Source organism: Miniopterus schreibersii (assembly GCF_964146895.1).
Source record: "Miniopterus schreibersii genome assembly, chromosome: 2".
NCBI classification, from domain to species: Eukaryota; Metazoa; Chordata; class Mammalia; order Chiroptera; family Miniopteridae; genus Miniopterus; species Miniopterus schreibersii.
Genome location: NC_138102.1, coordinates 23,459,376 through 23,476,886, shown reverse-complemented (window position 1 = coordinate 23,476,886; position 17,511 = coordinate 23,459,376). Strand labels below are relative to the sequence as shown.

The 17,511-nt window shown below is 40.3% G+C and overlaps 1 protein-coding gene across 6 annotated transcripts in view; it reads right to left on the bottom strand.

The window, feature by feature from the left end:
• IKBKB (inhibitor of nuclear factor kappa B kinase subunit beta) overlaps window positions 1-17,511 on the bottom strand; it is a 52,363-nt gene that overhangs the window by 16,001 nt on the left and 18,851 nt on the right. For all 6 annotated transcript variants that reach the window (XM_081130082.1, XM_081130079.1, XM_081130080.1 and 3 more), the window contains 4 exons: window positions 7,556-7,644; window positions 6,373-6,462; window positions 3,982-4,106; window positions 281-388 (listed from right to left, as the gene is read on the bottom strand). In XM_081130082.1, coding sequence (XP_080986208.1) covers window positions 281-388; window positions 3,982-4,106; window positions 6,373-6,462; window positions 7,556-7,644 — 412 coding nt within the window. The remainder of the gene's footprint in view (window positions 1-280; window positions 389-3,981; window positions 4,107-6,372; window positions 6,463-7,555; window positions 7,645-17,511) is intronic.

Genomic DNA, 17,511 nt, shown 5'->3' with positions numbered 1-17,511 from the left:
GGAGATAAACTCAATGCAAAATCAAATGCAACACAAGGTCGAAGCTACTAAGGGTAATAAGAGGTAGAGATAAATTGTTATGGGAATTTAGAAAAGATGATTTCTAGATGGGGCAAGGGCTGGGAATCCACCTAAGTTTAAGATTGAAGTGGATTATGTCCAGTTCTTATCATAGGATGATATCCTGATAATCTATTTAAAAGCTATCAGATGTCACCTCAGACATCTATTTTGAAAAGGGGAAAACATTTTGTTGAAGAAAAATGCTTCTGTACCTTACCTGTTAAGATTATTGGGGTAAGGTAAAGAGCTCGAAAACTTCACTGCTCCGTTCAAGTCTTCGAAAACAACGATGTCCTTCTCACTCTTCTGCCGGACCTTGGAATGCCTGCAGATGTGTATTCTTGTTCATTACAGCCCTTCAGGAGCTCAGTGGTCAAGGGCCATTTCACATTTGTAACACATCACTTTACAACTGTACAGGATACCCCTCGGTCACTATTTATCTTTTCAGATAATGGTCAGTGCATCTGTATCCTGGTAGGAAGGCTTCTGTGAGAGTTTAAGAATGGCCAGTCCTGCCTGAATGGGGAGAGCCATTAACCATCCTGTGCCGAGTTCTGCAGACAGAACTGCTGACCTCTTATTTCATCCTTTGCTTGTCCCTGTCATCTCCTCTACCTTTCATTTTACCTAATCCGAAACACTCATGCTCTGATAAAGGATAAAGTTAGGACTTCCAAACCCTGATTATGGCACGTATCACATGTACAGGAAACATGCATGGCACATGCACTTCCCTCTAGATGTGTATGGCTAAGGCTTACTTCTAGGGGCGAATGAACTTTTACATTTCCCAGCTTAGAGAGCTACTGATGCATCTGAAATAGCACTTAAAGGAATAAAGTTTAAAATCTAACTGGTTTCAAATCTTCTGGATGACAAGGATAATAATTTGAACAATGCTTCATAGCTAAGCAAGTACTTTGACGCTGAACATGCACTTCCTTTGCCATAATAACCCCATATGGCAGACATTGTTTTTAGTCCCCCTTTCAGTGGTAAGGAAATAACGACTCGGTGATTTGCCCAAGGTCATACAACTACAGAGTGGCAGAACTAGGAACGCAAATCCAAAGTCTGGTGTTCTTTCTACTCTGTCTGAATGTCTGAATCTTTCCAAAAACACCTAGGAAATTCAAATAAAAAGTATTCACCTGAACCCTTCTTATTGGTAAAGGGTGAACTGGCCTATCTGGAGCACATGGGAAACCTAGAAGAGCTGGCAGATGGCAGAGGCTGGTGGCTTACAGCTCTGGCTGAAACTGACTGTTAAGTCAGGTGCACCAAGACTTTTCATTACATTCACATGGGACGATCCTCGAATAGAAAACTTAGTCTGTCAGTGGGAAATTATAAAAATAAAAGGACATAGTAAATAAATGCTTATTGCTTAGGTCCAAAATGTATTACAAAATAACTTTATAATTGAATTATAAAGCTGAAATTACATTTGTCCTGAAATTACCATCTACCTACCATCTGAGATGACAGAGTGAAATTTTTAAAGAGTTGTCTGCAGCATTACAAAGCAGATGAGACAGGCACTTCTCACACACTAGTCCACTACACAGACCCTTATTGGGCGTCAGAGAAATCCATTTGAAAGTGGTCATAGGAAGCTGATTCTGCAGACAACAGACTTACTCTGAAGATACCAAGCTATTAGGAATATATTTTCAAATAGCACTGTTCTTCCAGTTCTAATGGATTTTAACTCATCTTGTTATAAATTATAGAAAAGGTGAACACTTGAACTGGAAAACTGCAGTAATTCCTTGGTTAGTTAAAAACACTACAGCTGGCCTAGCCTTGTGGCTCAGTGGTTGAGCAGAGTCCCATGCACCAGGAGGTAACCAGTTGGATTCTAGGTCAGGGCACATGCCTGGATTGCAGGCTTGATCCCCAGCGGGCGGGGGGGGGTGGGTGCATGAGGCAGCCGATGTTGATATTTCTCTCTCATCAATATTTCTATTTCTCTTTCCTTCTCCCTTCCTCTCTCTCTAAAATCAATAAAAAAATATTTTAAAAAAACACACTACAGCTGTACAGATATTTAAAGTTTTTTCATAATGGTTACAGTATAAGGTGTAACTATAAATTAATTAGTTAATTCCTCAATATTCAGAACCTGTGCAGATCAACAAGCATTGCTTGTTGTAAAATAAGCCACCACAGGAGGGCATATGTTGCCATTTCACCAGATTGCTCAAGAGCTGGCCCTCACCTCATGCATCTTTGCATCTCCAACATCTGGTGTATAAAGGCTGACTGAACTGGACTACCATTGCACAAAATTACTCTCTGGAACAGATTTCAAAGGCTACATCTTACTCTTATAAATAAAGGTTCTCATGATGCAGATACCTATTTTTGAAAAAGTTAATTGCTTTTACTACTTCCAGGAAGGTAGAAAAATGACAGCAGCCAGTGTTGGCAATGGTGTGGTAATAGAGACAGCTTTGTATGTTCCTGGTGGAAATGGTATTTCTATTGAACATTTTGTTAATACACATCAAAAACTTTTAGAATGTGCATAATCTTTGATCTGTTGATTCCATTTCTAGGAATTTGTCCTAGGGAAAAGTAATTGTGGATGTACAAGGATTTCCTTACAAAGATATTATTCTTGGTGTTATTTTAAGAAGTAAAAATGCTTCCAACAATGGGGGATACGTTAAAAAAGCTATAGTATGGCCACTCAGTAGAATACCAAACAGACATTACAAATAATATAGGAAAACATAAAGCATTTTCAATACTAAGTTTGAAAAGCAGGTTCTAAGAGAGTGTGTAATTTATTTGTGTGTTTTTTAAAGTACAATACACACACTAAAGAGCCTGGAGATACACAAAGATGTTCATCGTGGTTGTTTCTGAGGTGCATGAAAGAAATTCTCACAGTATAAACTGCTTTAGGAGCACAATATAGGACAGAGTTCATATTATGCTACCATTGATGTGGAAAAAAGGGAGAAACACATTAATGAACAAACAAACAAATATATGCCAATTTGCTTGTATATGTACGAAACATCTTGGAAGTATACCAAAAACCAATGCTATAGGGTGGCTGTGGGTTAGGAAACTATGTGGCTGGGAGACCAGTCTGAGATGACGTGTCACTGTATATATATACTGTTTTACACTTTTTTGAAGTTTGAACCATGCAAAAACTTATTACTAATCCAAAAAACTGGAAACAAAAACATTTGAGCCGTAGTAACATCATTTAAATTAGTGTGTGTGGCCTCTCAAGGAACAACTCTGAATGAAACCTAACTGATTTAGGGGAATGTTAATTTTTAACTTATGCATTTCAATAATGACTTTTATCTATATAATGATGAACACAATTTTATAATCAAAAAAAGTTAAAGAACGTAAATTTTAAAACTTAATTGTATCCTTTGGTGCTTTACTAGAAAATCTTTCTTTGTAACTTATTTTGTTCATATTTTAAGCCACTTTCTTATACTTTTAAAACAAAAATTTATATTCAGGTTTAGTAAAATTTGTCAACAATAAATGTCATGTAAATATTTCTCATTTGCATATCCTTTGTTTACTAATACACAGCATTTTCAGGGTAAGTGCACACATTTATGCAATGGTCTGTGAATGTACTGACTTATTGCTACTGAACACAGGGCAAAGGTCATTTATATAATATTATATTTATAGATGTTCATACTTGACAACTGCTCTACTTTTCTAGGTCTTTGGAACTTGTACTGCCCACATGCTGGGTCCCAACAGGACTTTCTCTCTGAGAGACAGATCACAGATGTCTCAGACCTAGCCTGGGAGTGCCCAGTGAGATGGGAACAGGCGAAGCAACATCACAAAGACAGAGGGACATACTCCTTCCTTCAGGAGACTCTCCCAGCCCCTGCCCCAGGGCCGTGGTCTCTCACTCACCACTGCACAGGCTGCCAGTTGGGGAGGAAAGGCCGGAAGCCTGTGATGCACTCGAAAGCCAAGGTGCCAAAGCTCCAGTAGTCGACAGTCACCGTGTATTTCTGCTGCTCCAGCAGTTCCGGAGCCTGTAACAACACATGGCAGGACCACCTGAGCCACTGCAAGAGGGGCAACCAGCCCTTCTAGTCATGCCGCAGACTTTCTCTGGCTCCATCCAGCAAGTACTGGCACGTCCACTCAAAGGTGAGGAGGTAACCATGTTTAGGTGGTGGTATCTAGGAGTTTTCTGTACCTCACTGACTCCTAATGTTGACACAAGGGCCCCCAAGGTTATTTTTAGGTAGATCAGAGTACATCATATACCTTTCTCTTGGGTGCTGTGTAGAGATGGGAAGATGGGCTCCATACAACAAAGGAAAATGATACTGAGGTATACACAACAAATGCATAACACAAGCATTAAATGCTGACCAAGTCCCTAAATTGATATGGTTTAAGACACGTGGTGCACAATGAAATGGAATATTTACAATCAGGCAAGAAAAAAGTCAGATGCATGACTGCTGCCCAAGTAGAAAGAGCTGGGATGACTAAGGGAAGCTTCAAAGCACAGGTGGGACCAGACCCAGGAAGAAGGCTCCATACATGAGTGTCTGAGAGGAGACATTCCAAAAAGGACCACCATAAGCAAAGGCATGAGGACAGGACTGTGCGTGGTATGGCTGGATGTGTGACACTTATGGAAGGGCCAAGGAGTCCAAACCACGAGGAAGAATTTGGGGATGGGTCAGGTCAATCTTTGTGTCTCATTATGAACAGTTTTGCCTCCTGCAAGTGAACAGTTTCACTGAGCTTCCTGGTCTGAGCATGGGGTTCCCACAACCCCCTTCTCCCCCCCCAAACTGCTGCTGAGTCAATGAGGATTCCAGAGGACACTCAGCAGGACCTACATAATTACATTATATGGACACAGGAGCCTGAATCATAGCCCCCCATGAGTCACCACTCTGAAACCTCTATTCCATAAAGCAGGTGACAAACCGCTCATATGGAGCCCATACCCTAGCTAGTGGGATAAGTAGGAAGTATCAGTGCACTCAGAAAGACGTCAAAGAATTTTTTTTTTTTTTTAATTTAAGAACTAGATAGACTATTTAAGCTCATCCAATCCAGTGGCTTTCAACCTTTTATTGTTTTTGTTTTTTAAACTGCAGCCTCCTTTATTCAATCAACATTTACCAGTTGTGATCATCCACAAGCAATCTATTACCAAGTCTTGCTAAGTCTCTTGCTAAGCATTGCTTAAACAATTTTTTTTCTATGTCCTCACTGCTGCCATTAGCTCTGAACTGCCTATCACAATGTCCTCCTTACTTCTTGCCTATGATTTTACTCTTGTTCAGTGAAATTCATTCTTCCCACTGTATCAAGAACCATCTTTCCAAAAGGTAAACCTAATCCCTCTCCAACTTAAAACCCTCTTATGTCTCTCCAGGGCTTTTAAGAGAAAGTCTAAAATCTTGAACCCAGCCAAAAAGGCCCTGCATCATCTGTCCTCTCTCTCTCTCTCTCCAGCTTCAACTCAAGATACATTCTTCCTTCTTCTCTAGGTTCCAGTCACACTTTCTGGTCTCCCAATGTACTATCCCTTTGCCTGGGATTTCCTCTCCCTCCCCCCACCTCTAGCCCCTTTTCACCTACTCCTCTGTCAGACCTGACTGGACTAGGTCTTCCTAATGTATATTCTTATCGCACACCCTGCACTTTTCCTTTGCAGCACTTACCACAACTGCAATTTCTTATTTTTTGGTGTAAGTCTCGGGGTAATGCCTACTTTCTTGCTAAACTCTAAGCTCCTAAAGGCCAGGGAAATGCTTATCTTCTTTCCCATTGCATCGCCAGCTGCTGGCACACTGCCTGGCACAAAGCCTACACTATTTCTTGAATGAATGAATGAATGAATGAATGACTCAAATAGAACCGCAATATTCAGACCAAATCACATAAAGAAAGGGTGGGAGCTCAGAGCTCAGCTCCTTCTCAATGGCCCCTGATATGCCTCATGGAAACTGTGGCATCTGCAGACCAGTATGAATCTAATTTAAATTCTTTATTTTCAGATAAGCCCAGAGGTTACTAGATATGAGTGATGGCACACCAGCAGAGCCCTTGTGACATGAAAGAAGGTGACCACATCCTTCCACAGGGCCTTTGCTGATGGAAGTGCTGACTTGACCAGAAAATGGCTCTGACTAACAATTCCTATGCATCTAGAAAATATCCAAAGAGCTGGTAAGACTTAGAAGCTAGAAGACAAAGGTAAAGAGTAGCCCCACAAATATAGCCATCAGAGAGAAACAGATCAGCAAACATGTAAACCCCATTTCTTACCAGGTACTGGAGGGTCCCCACAAAGGAAGTACAGAGACTGCCCTGATCCAGTTCCTTGGCATATCCTAGGTCAATAATTTTGTGTATTAACTGAAAAAAAGGGAGCAGGAGAAATCTGAGGATTATGAGAATATACTGTCGTCCTACAACAATTCTGAATGTTTGACAGAGCAGAGGATATATCTGAATTCCCAGGTGGTATTAGATCCTAAGCTCCTAAGAACCACCAAATACACAGGAGAATGCCTTCGACATGGTAAATTTAGGGCAAAAGGAAACAAACATATGCTGGAAAAATGCTGGAAAAAGGCATATGTTCTCCTTTGCTCTGTGACCAATTACCAGAGGAAGGCCAATCAATATTAATGGACCATGTACCAGCCCTCAACATTGCTAAACCTGGACTTTATGATGTGAAAGACCAGGACAGCCCCTTCTCAGAAGTAAATACCTTTAGGTCTCAGCTCTTAAAACCAATGGCAAGAATGGGTATGAACTGAAACAAAGGTGAGTGCTGTGATAGTCACGGATGAAGCTAGAATGCTGATGGCAGCTGCATCAGAGAGATTAAGTGACCCACAGTTGAATTACTATATGCCTCTCAGCTGAACCTCTAGTTCATCACCCCAGCTAAACAAAGAGGGCCGTGAAAAAGCACAGCACCAAGCCCCATGGGGAAGTCACCACCACACCTATGCAGGAGGGCCACTGAAGAGGGTGACTAAGAGCTCTGGGGAAGCTGCAGGCTGGACCAGGCTCCACGGGCAGGTGCCAGCTCCAAATGCCTCTTCTCAGCCACACCACGAGCCAACTTAGAGTTGGTTTCCATAATAGCATCAAAAGTGGCCGCTCTCAAACAAATGGAAAACAAAAAGTCTATTTCCGAGAAGTGCTAGTCCCAAAGGTTAGGGTTGGGGGTGGGAAGAATAACATTATTTTCCTTATCAGATTCCTGACATTTGGACCATTAACAATGCGATCCATTCAAACTTGCCTCAATCTGCAAGCAAAACTTTTTGCCGAATTTTGTTTCAAATCAAAAAGCATTCCCAGAGAATCAAAGCAAATACACATTCAAGGGAACAGAAATATAAACAAACATGCAAAACTTGTTCCTTCTCCACCAAAGCAACTTCCCTGAGCCAGTCCCCAGGACTTTCCAAGTCTCAGGAGGGTCACTCACTCTTTGCTCTCCTTGCTGAAGGACGATGTTTTCTGGCTTTAGATCCCGATGGATGATTCTGTTTTCGTGAAGGTATCTAAGTGCAGAGGCTGAGAGGGTGGAAAGGGAAATGAGTTTTCATCATGCCTAAAGAAATGCTTTTCATTTCAAAATCACTTATGCTTTGAAAGATGAATATTGTGTGCGCCTGACCCACAGTCTGACCCCCAGATTCAGGTGGAGGGATGGGGCCTGGGCAGATGCCCCTAGGTGAAGTGAAGGAGACCTGGCTATGTGAGCAGAACTTGGACCACCACAAGAATCTGGCTTTTTCATGCAAAGAGCTTGTAGTGTCGCATCCTTGAGGTCACCAACTACAGTCTAGATAGAGCAGTAGTTCTCAAATTGCACTGCCTGGACCAGTCGCATCCAAACCTGTCAGAAATGCAAAGTTCTCGGGTCCCATACCAGACCTACTGAATCAGAAACTTTGGGGGTGATCCTGAAATCTGTGTTTTAACAAGCTCTCCAGGTGATGCTGATCAAGTTTGAGAAGGGGAACTCCTCTGGTGTAGAGGCTCAAAACCCTAAATTCTATAGGGTGGGTAAGGGAGAAGGGCCCTCTGGACAAAGTGCACTTTGGACATCTGATCTAGAGCCCAAAAAGGTCGGGGCTAGCCTCAAGGAAGAAGTGGGGAGCACTGAAGAAGAGAACAGAAGCACGCTCAGCACATCTGACAGCTCAGTTGTCTGCTAGGTTCTGTGAGGGACATAAAATAAAGATGTGATCCCCAGCTTTAAGGAGCTCAGAGTCTAGTCGGGAAGGAAGAAGCCTGCACAACACTGGCTTTGAAGATACACAGGAGGGTCATAGCACAAAGCAACGGGGGTGGGGGTGGGGGCGCATCTTCAGCTCAAATTCCAAGCAGGATATGATTTTTACTCGTAAGACAGGTTTTAATAACTTTAACAGTAGTTTCTAGCTGATTGTACTACAAAAGAAAAAAAGGAATAAGTATTGGAAGAAGATAAAATTATCTTTATTTGGAGATGATATGACTATATGCCTAGAAAACTCAATAGGCTAAAAACTGGAAAGACTTTAGTAAGTTATTTGGAAGCAACACAAGTATATACAAATCGATAGCTCTCTATATCGGTTATATCCAGTTGAAAAAAGAAAAAAATCCCATTCACATTAGCAACAGAAACTCTAAAATACCAAGGGATAAATTTAGCAAAAAAAAAGTAGTAGTAAATGAAGAAAAGTGTATGGCATAAAGAAAAGCAATACAAATAACATAGAAAGGGTTTTAAAGTTTATGACAAAAGATACTATTCACAATATCAAGACAAAAGGGCTAGGGGAAAAAATATCTGCAACACATATGCCAAAGAGTAAATATACCTAATAGACAAAAAGCTCTTAGAAGTCCATAAGAAAGCAACCCAACAGGAAAAAAAGACAACTCACAGAAGAAGAAAGGCAGATGGCGAGCAATGCAGAAAGCTGCTCAAGATCACAAGTGGTCAAAAAAGCGCAAGTTAAAGCACAAAGAAATGCGTTTTTTCACCTCTTCAACTGACAGGAATTTTAGATGAGAAATAAAAGGCACTTCCTTACATTGCTGGAAGGAGTAAAAATTGCCATACCTTTGGGGAGGGGGGGGAATACAGCAATATCTATTAAATTTTAAAATATACATTTAGCTTAACCCATGATTTCCACCTGTGGTAGTCTAGTTTGTAAAACCAAAAGCATCATAACACACGAATTAGGATGCTTATTGCATGACGTAAAATAGCCAAAAACAAACTGATCGATGAAAGTCATCAATAATTGATGAAAGTCATGAACATAATAGGCAACATTTTAAAATAATTTAGGTTTATAGATGATATAACTCAGCTATACATAGTACAACTCAGGAATGTCAAGGATGTACTTCCAAGCTAATAGTATGATCTGGGTTTTTGCTACAAAAAAATAAATCCAAAAACAAATGCAATAACAACACAAAGAGAGGTTTAACAAGGATAAACAAACTCATGAAGCCAGACTGAGAGTGCTGGTTAGCCAGGGAGGTGGGCAGCCCCTACCCCGTGCAGCTATTCCTGTCTGCTCTGCCTTCCATAACCACCAGTGATCAGACATACTGTATAGACTTTCATGTCAAACATTTCCTGAAAACACAGTTCAAAGTCAAAGTAAGACGCTAAACAACTAACTACCACCTGATTCAGGCAGTTTCATCTCAGAACATTATGTTGTATTATAAAACCCCTAATTACATCTACCCTTTTAAACTCAGCCTTTAACCATGCAGTTCCAGCATTTCATATGTGCTCCTTATTCTTATTTTCTTTCATAACTGAATCCAATAGGTTGGCATAGATCCACTGACTGCCCAAATGAAGTGAAAGACTTGCTCCTTTCAATGCCTAAAAAATTCTACTCCATCTTGTTCTCTATTGTACTTCTTTTTTTTTTAATCCTCACCCGAGGATATTTTTTCCATTGCTTTTCAGAGAGAGTGGAAGGAGGGGAGAGAGAGAGAGATAAAAACATCAATGTGATAGAGACACAGCGATTGGCTGCCTTCCATAAATGCCCCACACTGGGGCCAGGGATAGGGCCTGCAACCTAGGTACATGCCCTTGACTGGAATCAACCCGAGACCATTCAGTCCAAGGGCAATGCTCTAACCACTGAGCCAAACCAGCTAGTGGTATTTTACTAACTTTTAAAGACCCCCAGCACACAAAAGCCCTGGCCCGAATGGCTTCACAGGGGAGTTTTACCAAATATTCAAAGAAGAATTAACACCTATCCTCCTCAAACTATTTCAAAAAATCCAAGAGGAAGGAACACTTTCAAACTCTTTTTACGATACCAGCATTAGCTTAATTCCAAAACCAGATATAGACACTACAAAGAAAGAGAATTATAGGCAAATATCCCTGATGAACACAGACACTAAAATCCTCAGCAAAATATTAGCAAATTGGATCCAGCAATATATTAAAAAGATCATACACCATGACCAAGTGGGATTTATTCCAGGGATGCAAGGCTGGTACAATATTCGCAAACCAATAAACGTGATACATCACATAAACAAATTGAAAGATAAAAATCACATGATCATATCAATAGATGCAGAAAAAGCATTAGATAAAATCTAACACCCATTTTGATAAAAACTCTCAGCAAAGTGGGAATAGAGGGATCATACTTCAACATAATAAAGGCCATATATGACAAACCTACAGCCAATATCATATTCAATGGGCAAAAACTAAAACCATTTCCCCTAAGAACAGGAACAAGACAGGGGTGTCTACTTTCACCATCTTATTCAACATAGTACTGGAAGAACTAGCCACAGCAATTAGACAAGAAGAAAAGGCATCCAAATTGGAAAGGAAGAAACAAAACTGTCATTATTTGCAGATGACATGATATTGTACATAGAGAATCTTAAAGACTCCACCAAAAACTACTAGATTTAATAAATGAATTCAGCAAGGTAGCAGGATATAAAATTAACACCCAGAAATCGATGGCATTTTTATACACCAATAATGAACTGTTTCTGAGAAGAAACAGAAACTAAAAAAAAATTCCATTTACCATTGCAACTAAAAAAATAAGATACCTAGGAATAAACTTAACCAAAGATGTAAAAGACCTTTACTCAGAAAACTACAGGACACTAAAAAAAGAAATAGAGGAAGATATAAACAAATGGGAAAATATACCATGTTCATGGATTGGAAGAATTAACATCATTAAAATGTCCATATTACCAAAAACAATCTATAAATTCAATGCAATCCCTATTAAAATACCAACAGCATATTTCATAAATCTAGAAAAAACACTTCGAAAATTTATCTGGAACCAAAAAATACCCCGAATGGCCACGGCAATCTTGAGAAAGAACAAAGTTGGAGGGATCACAATACCAGATATCAAGTTATACTACAAAGCCACTGTAATCAAAACAGCCTGGTACTGGCACAAGAACAGACATATTGACCAAATGAACAGAATAGAGAACCCAGAAATTGACCCATGCCATTATGGTCTATTAATATTTGACAAAGGAGGCAAGAACATACAGTGGAGTGATGACAGTCTTATCAATAAATGGTGTTGGAAAAATTGGACAGATACATGCAAAAAAATGAAACTGGACCACCAACTTACACCATACACAAAAATAAATTCAGAATGGATAAAAGACGTAAATGTAAGGCATGAAACCATAAGAATCCTAGAGGAAAACATAGGCAGTGGAATCTCAGACATCTCTCATAGCAATATGTTTGCTGATACATCTCCTAGGGTAAGAGAAACTAAGGAGAAAATAAACAAATGGGACTGCATCAAAATAAAAAGCTTCTGCATAGCAAAGGAAACCAACAAAACGAAAAGGGAGCCCACTGTATGGGAGAACATATTTGCCAATGACACATCGGATAAAGGGTTAATATCAAAATATATAAGGAACTTATACAACTTAACAAAAGGAACACAAACAATCCAATTAAAAAATGGGCAATGGACCTAAATAGACACTTCTCCAAAGAGGGCATACAAATGGCTAAGAGACATATGAAAAAGTGCTCAACGTCGCTAATCATCATAGAGATGCAAATTAAAACCACAATGAGGTATCACTTCACACCTGTCAGAATGGCTACCATCAACAAGTCAATGAACTACAAGTGCTGGCGAGGGTGTGGAGAAAAGGGCATCCTGCAGACTGGTGCAGCCACTATGGAAAGCAGTATGGAGTTTCCTCAAAAGATTAAAAATTGACCTGCCATTTGACCCAGTGATTCCACTTCTAGGAATATATCCTAAGGAACCCCAAACATCAATCACGAAGAACTTATGCTCCCCTATGTTCATAGCAGTGCAATTCACAATAGCTAAGATTTGGAAACAGCCCAAGTACCCATCAGTTGATGAGTGGATAAAACAAGCTGTGGCACATTTACACCATGGAGCACTATGCAGCTATGAAGAGGAAGGAACTTTTGGCCTTTGGCACAGCATGGAGGGAACTAGAGAGTATTATGCCAAGTGAAATGAGTCAGTCAGAGAAGGACAAGTACCAAATGATCTCACTTATATGTGGAATATAATAAACAAAATAAACTGATGAACAAAGTGGATCCAGAGACATAGAAGCTTGGAACAAACTGAGGGATCTCAGAGGGAAGGTAGGGAGGGGGGTGTGGGTGGGAAGAGATTAATCAGGCAACTTGTATGTTTATGGACATGGCCCATGGACGTGGACATTGGTGTGGGGAGGGCCTGGGGATGGGATGGATGTGGGGTGGAGGGGATCAGTGGGGTTAAAAGGGGGACATCTGTAATGGTCTCAACAATAAAGATAAAGAAACATAATAAATAAATAAATAAATAAATAAATAAATAAATAAATAAATAAATAAAAAGTTGAACAAATCTGAAAAAATTAAATAAAGACCAATGCTTCTTACCACATTTTCATTTTTGTTTTACTAATTTTTATTAAAGAATCAAAGCAAAGTATAATATAACACTGTAATAATTGCACAAACACAACCTTGCAGACAGGGTTGGTGCTGTTGAAACTGAACTAGTGGCCGTCGAGAAGCACTGACGTGCAATAACTCAAGATGTTTACTGACCGATTTACAAAAGGCCTGTTTGAGTATATGACAAGAGTGTCAGGGTATAATATACAAAAGTGTGGGTTCATGTGTTCAAAAGCAGAATGTATGAAAGGTGAGACTCACTGTATTTTGATCAAGCACACATGCTCAGACTAAGACAAGGCCTCTGAAGCTAGATATGAACGTCTCAGTGCAAATAACAGGTCATGAGCAGGTGAAATATCCCACACGGCCCCCCAGTGAGGAAGAAGAGCTCAGATCAGACTGAAAGAACCATTGTCTATACCATGCTGATTAAGAACTGTCACCAGATCTTCAGTGAGGAGGGATGGCAGGTTGGTCACTCAATCCACTGATTATTATTAATAGCTATCTATTTTTATGCTTAAGCAAGTGTACATAACAAACTTTAATCTTCATTTTCGGGCAGCCATTTATTCTCAAATATATTTGTCAACTTAAAGATGGAAATTAAAGAATCCTACAGGTATTGTTGTGTATAGTTTCTTGGACTGAGTGAAACAGTCAAAACTTTGATATGCAAGACCTCTTAAATAGCTCCCCTTACAGAATCAGTCCTTAAAAAGATTAGTTCAGCCTGACTGTGCTACATTTTACAAAACAGTACCTGAAGAGCATCATAAAATAAATCAAAATTGTCTCAAGCCACGAGAACCTAATTTGATTTAAATCAGGTAGAAAACAAGAATCTGAGATTAGGAAAAATGCTTTTGCATTTGAAAGTTTATTTAAAAAGTCTAAACTTCTAGCAATAGTGATAATACACATGTATAAAAATTGAAAACCACACCACAAGGATCAAAGCCTAAAAGTTCATTTCTCATGTTTCAATTACAGAAAAGAATTCCTAGGACAAACAGTGCATACAAAGAGTCCAAGTTAAGGACCTGCCGCAGGAAAACGACAACCTCCTCTTATTATCCTCATCAGGACTGGCATCCAGGTACTTAGCCCAGCTTTCCCTTAGCTCACGAGGTGGACAAATATATAACTGAAGAATGTGACACACATGGAGTTCTTATTAATAAACCAGAATCCCAAATCACAGATCCTGTATGTTTTTTTTAAATTACAAGCCACAAATTAGGAAACAGATGGGACCAGCTAGACTCCTTGTAGAGAAAGGTTTAGAAGGGTTGTGTCCATAAGTCCCTACTTGCCACACTCCAAAATCAAAGGGATTACCAAGCTCCCTCAAGAACATTTTTTGTTTGGGATACATTCCATAGAGGAGAAATGGAAAGATAAATGGACCAAAAGGCTGATAGAGATTAGAAGAGACAGAAAAGGCAACTACCAATTGGTGATTTAAGTTACCAATGAGTAAGAAGGGCAACAGGATGTTTGTTCACTCAATAAAAATTGACCATGTGCTTACTATGTGCTAGTAATTTTGGTGTCACTGGACTTTCCAAATAAACAGATTGGAAGGCCAAGTGCAGACATGTGGAGAAAGATTTAGTCCAGCTAAAGGTTTCTCAGCTAAAATAGTCCCTATGACTAATCAGCAAGGTTGCAAGGCAGTCAGGCCAAGTGCTAAGAGAAAAGTGAAAAGCCATTCTCTCATCTATTCAACTAGAAACTTATAAAGTGTCTTCTGTTTGCTAGGTATTGTGGAAAATGTGCCAGTGAATCAAAGCATTTTCTTCATTGACAGCACAAAGTCTGTTCAACAGGCCCCAAGCGCAGAAGCCAGTCCTTATTGTCAACCACAGGCTGAGATCACGTGAAAAAAGCAGAGATGCCAGGTGCCGAGTGGAGTAGGCAGAAAGGGGAAAAGAAAGCCATGAGAGAGAGAGCCACTGTGAGCCACAGGTCAGGGCAGTTCCCATGGAAGGGGCAAGTCTAAAGCTGTGCCTCAAAAATAAGAAGGCCTAGGGTTGTTGGGGAGGTGCAGGAGTAGCATTCTCAAAGAAGAGGCATGTGCAAAGGCTAGCAGGATTGAAAAGTGGGTTTCCAGAGCCATGTACATGTGAAGTTGGCTACAGTGGATCAGGAGAATGCAAGGTTAAGAGTTTGGCCTTAATCTAATGATGGGTTATGATGAAGGTGTCGTTCGGAATGAAAGACAAGTTAATAAAATGGGGATGAGTAGGTTAGGTAGGAAGTCATTACAGTAATTTGCTGTGACACAATCAGTTGATGAAGTAGAAACAGAAAGCAAAAATGGGATATACAACACAAAGGAAGGTTGAAAGGATTTCGAGACTTTTTAAATAGGAGGCTGTGTGGAGCAGGAAGAGGGGCAGATTCTAAGAAATGAGATTCAAAATTGGCAGAAAGAGGTCAGAGCTGAGCATACAGATTTTGAAGATGTAGTTGATACAGATGTCATGAGAATGGCCTGGCAGTCAGAATACTGGAAAATAGCGGGTGGTCAGTCCAGAGACAAACAGGATGGAGCAGAAATAAAAGAATGCATCAAGCAAAGCTCTGGGCAGAATGATGCATTAAGGGAGAGTGGAGAGAACCTGTGGGAAGCAGTCAGGATAGAACAATGGAGTGAACATCAAGACATTCTGGGGTGCTCTGGCTGATGTGGCTCAGTTGGTTGAGCATTGTCCCACCAAGAGGTCACTGGTTCGATTCTGTCAGAGCACATGCCCAGGTTGAGGGCTCGATCCCCAGTAGGGGGCGTGCAGGAGGCAGCTGATTGATATTTCTCTCTCCCTCTCCCTTCCTCTCTCTCTAAAATCAATAAAAACATATTAAAAAAAAAAAAAAGACATTCTAGGGCAACTGTTCTGAAAATCAGCTACCTGAATAATGAAAATGGAATAGTTAGAGTTAGAAGGGACCTTCTCTAAGTTATCTAGCTGAAATCCCTCTTTCTGTTTTTAACAATTTTTTTTTTTTTTGATAGGCCCAGAAAGTTACCATAGTTTTCCATTAAGAAGAAATGGAAAGATAAATAGACCAAAAAGGTCCTTGCACAAGGAGACAGAGCTGGGAAAGTAGAGAAGGCAGAACTGAAAGCTAGTTGTCTTGTCTTCTAATATTATTATATTCATTAATCTGGTTATTTATGCTTTCCAACCTACTTCATATACAAATGATCTGAATTTCTGAGACCAGGTGATTCTCTTTTGTTATAAATCCAAAATTAGAGAAATATTAAATAGAGAGCCCAATTTTCTGATTTCCAGAATGGAGTTCTCTTCAAGCCCTGTGTTCTCTTTGAAATGTTGAAGTACTGGACACCTGCTAGGAGCAGCTCTAATAAGGACAGAGATGGTGACTCAAAGAAAGAAGCACAGACAAAATTGGGGAGTGAAGTTCCTAAGTCTCAAAGGACAGGATGGTCAGTCACCACAGTAAACCAGCCACCTGGAGAATTGGGGAAAATTGAATCAGATCTCAGACCAGATAAGGCCCTGGTTAATGCACAACTGGACCACCTAGCTGACCCAGGCATGGGCAGGTCCCCACCCTTGAGAGGGGAGATGTGGAACTCCAGAGTGCAGCAATCTGTACCTCAATCTTGAGTGCCCAGGAGTCTGCTCCTCTACTGGCAGAAGGAAACACACGCCAATGTTTTCCAAAGATTAATGAGCAAGACTGTTCCAACAGAGTCCACTGAGATACAACTTTCTTGAGCTATTTTAGGATCACATTAATGGGAAGACAAATAAGTTCCAGCTACTCTGCACCTGTCTCCGGATCTCTTACCAGCATAAGACAATGGTTTAACAGGCCTGTCCTGGCACAGCAAACAGGGCTCACCCATGTGCTAGCCAGGCACCTGCTCATTTCCTCATATGTACACTGCAATATCGTCTTGGGCAATTTAAAGTTCACTGGGAAAATCCTACCTGTGTCTATTATCTTGGCGCTGCTCTGAGTGGGCATCTCTGGGAGGTTAGTGGCACAGATGATGGGAGGGAGGGGAGTAAACAGGTGTAACCCAGAAGAGAAGGCAATGAATCTGGGCCCAGCAGTCAAGGGTGTGGCTCTGCTGCTTATCTGAAGTCAACCTGGCAGAGATCAGAAGTGGTAATTCCAACAAAGGGAACGAGGCGCCAGCACTTGAAACAAACTGGAACAAAATATGCTCAGGAAATGTTTCAGAATACAAAAGTTATGTGAGATGAGCTCCAAGAAAAGCTTTTTAACTCTGGCTCAGTGACAAAATCCTTGCAAAAGAAATAAATTTGATAAATATTGTACACAAATCAGAAATGGAAATGAAAGTAAAATGCAAGTTTATCAGCCACCTTCACCACAACCACAAAGTCAGGGGTTGTAACTGCATCCAAAAGGTGGCTGAGATAAGAATGGATCTG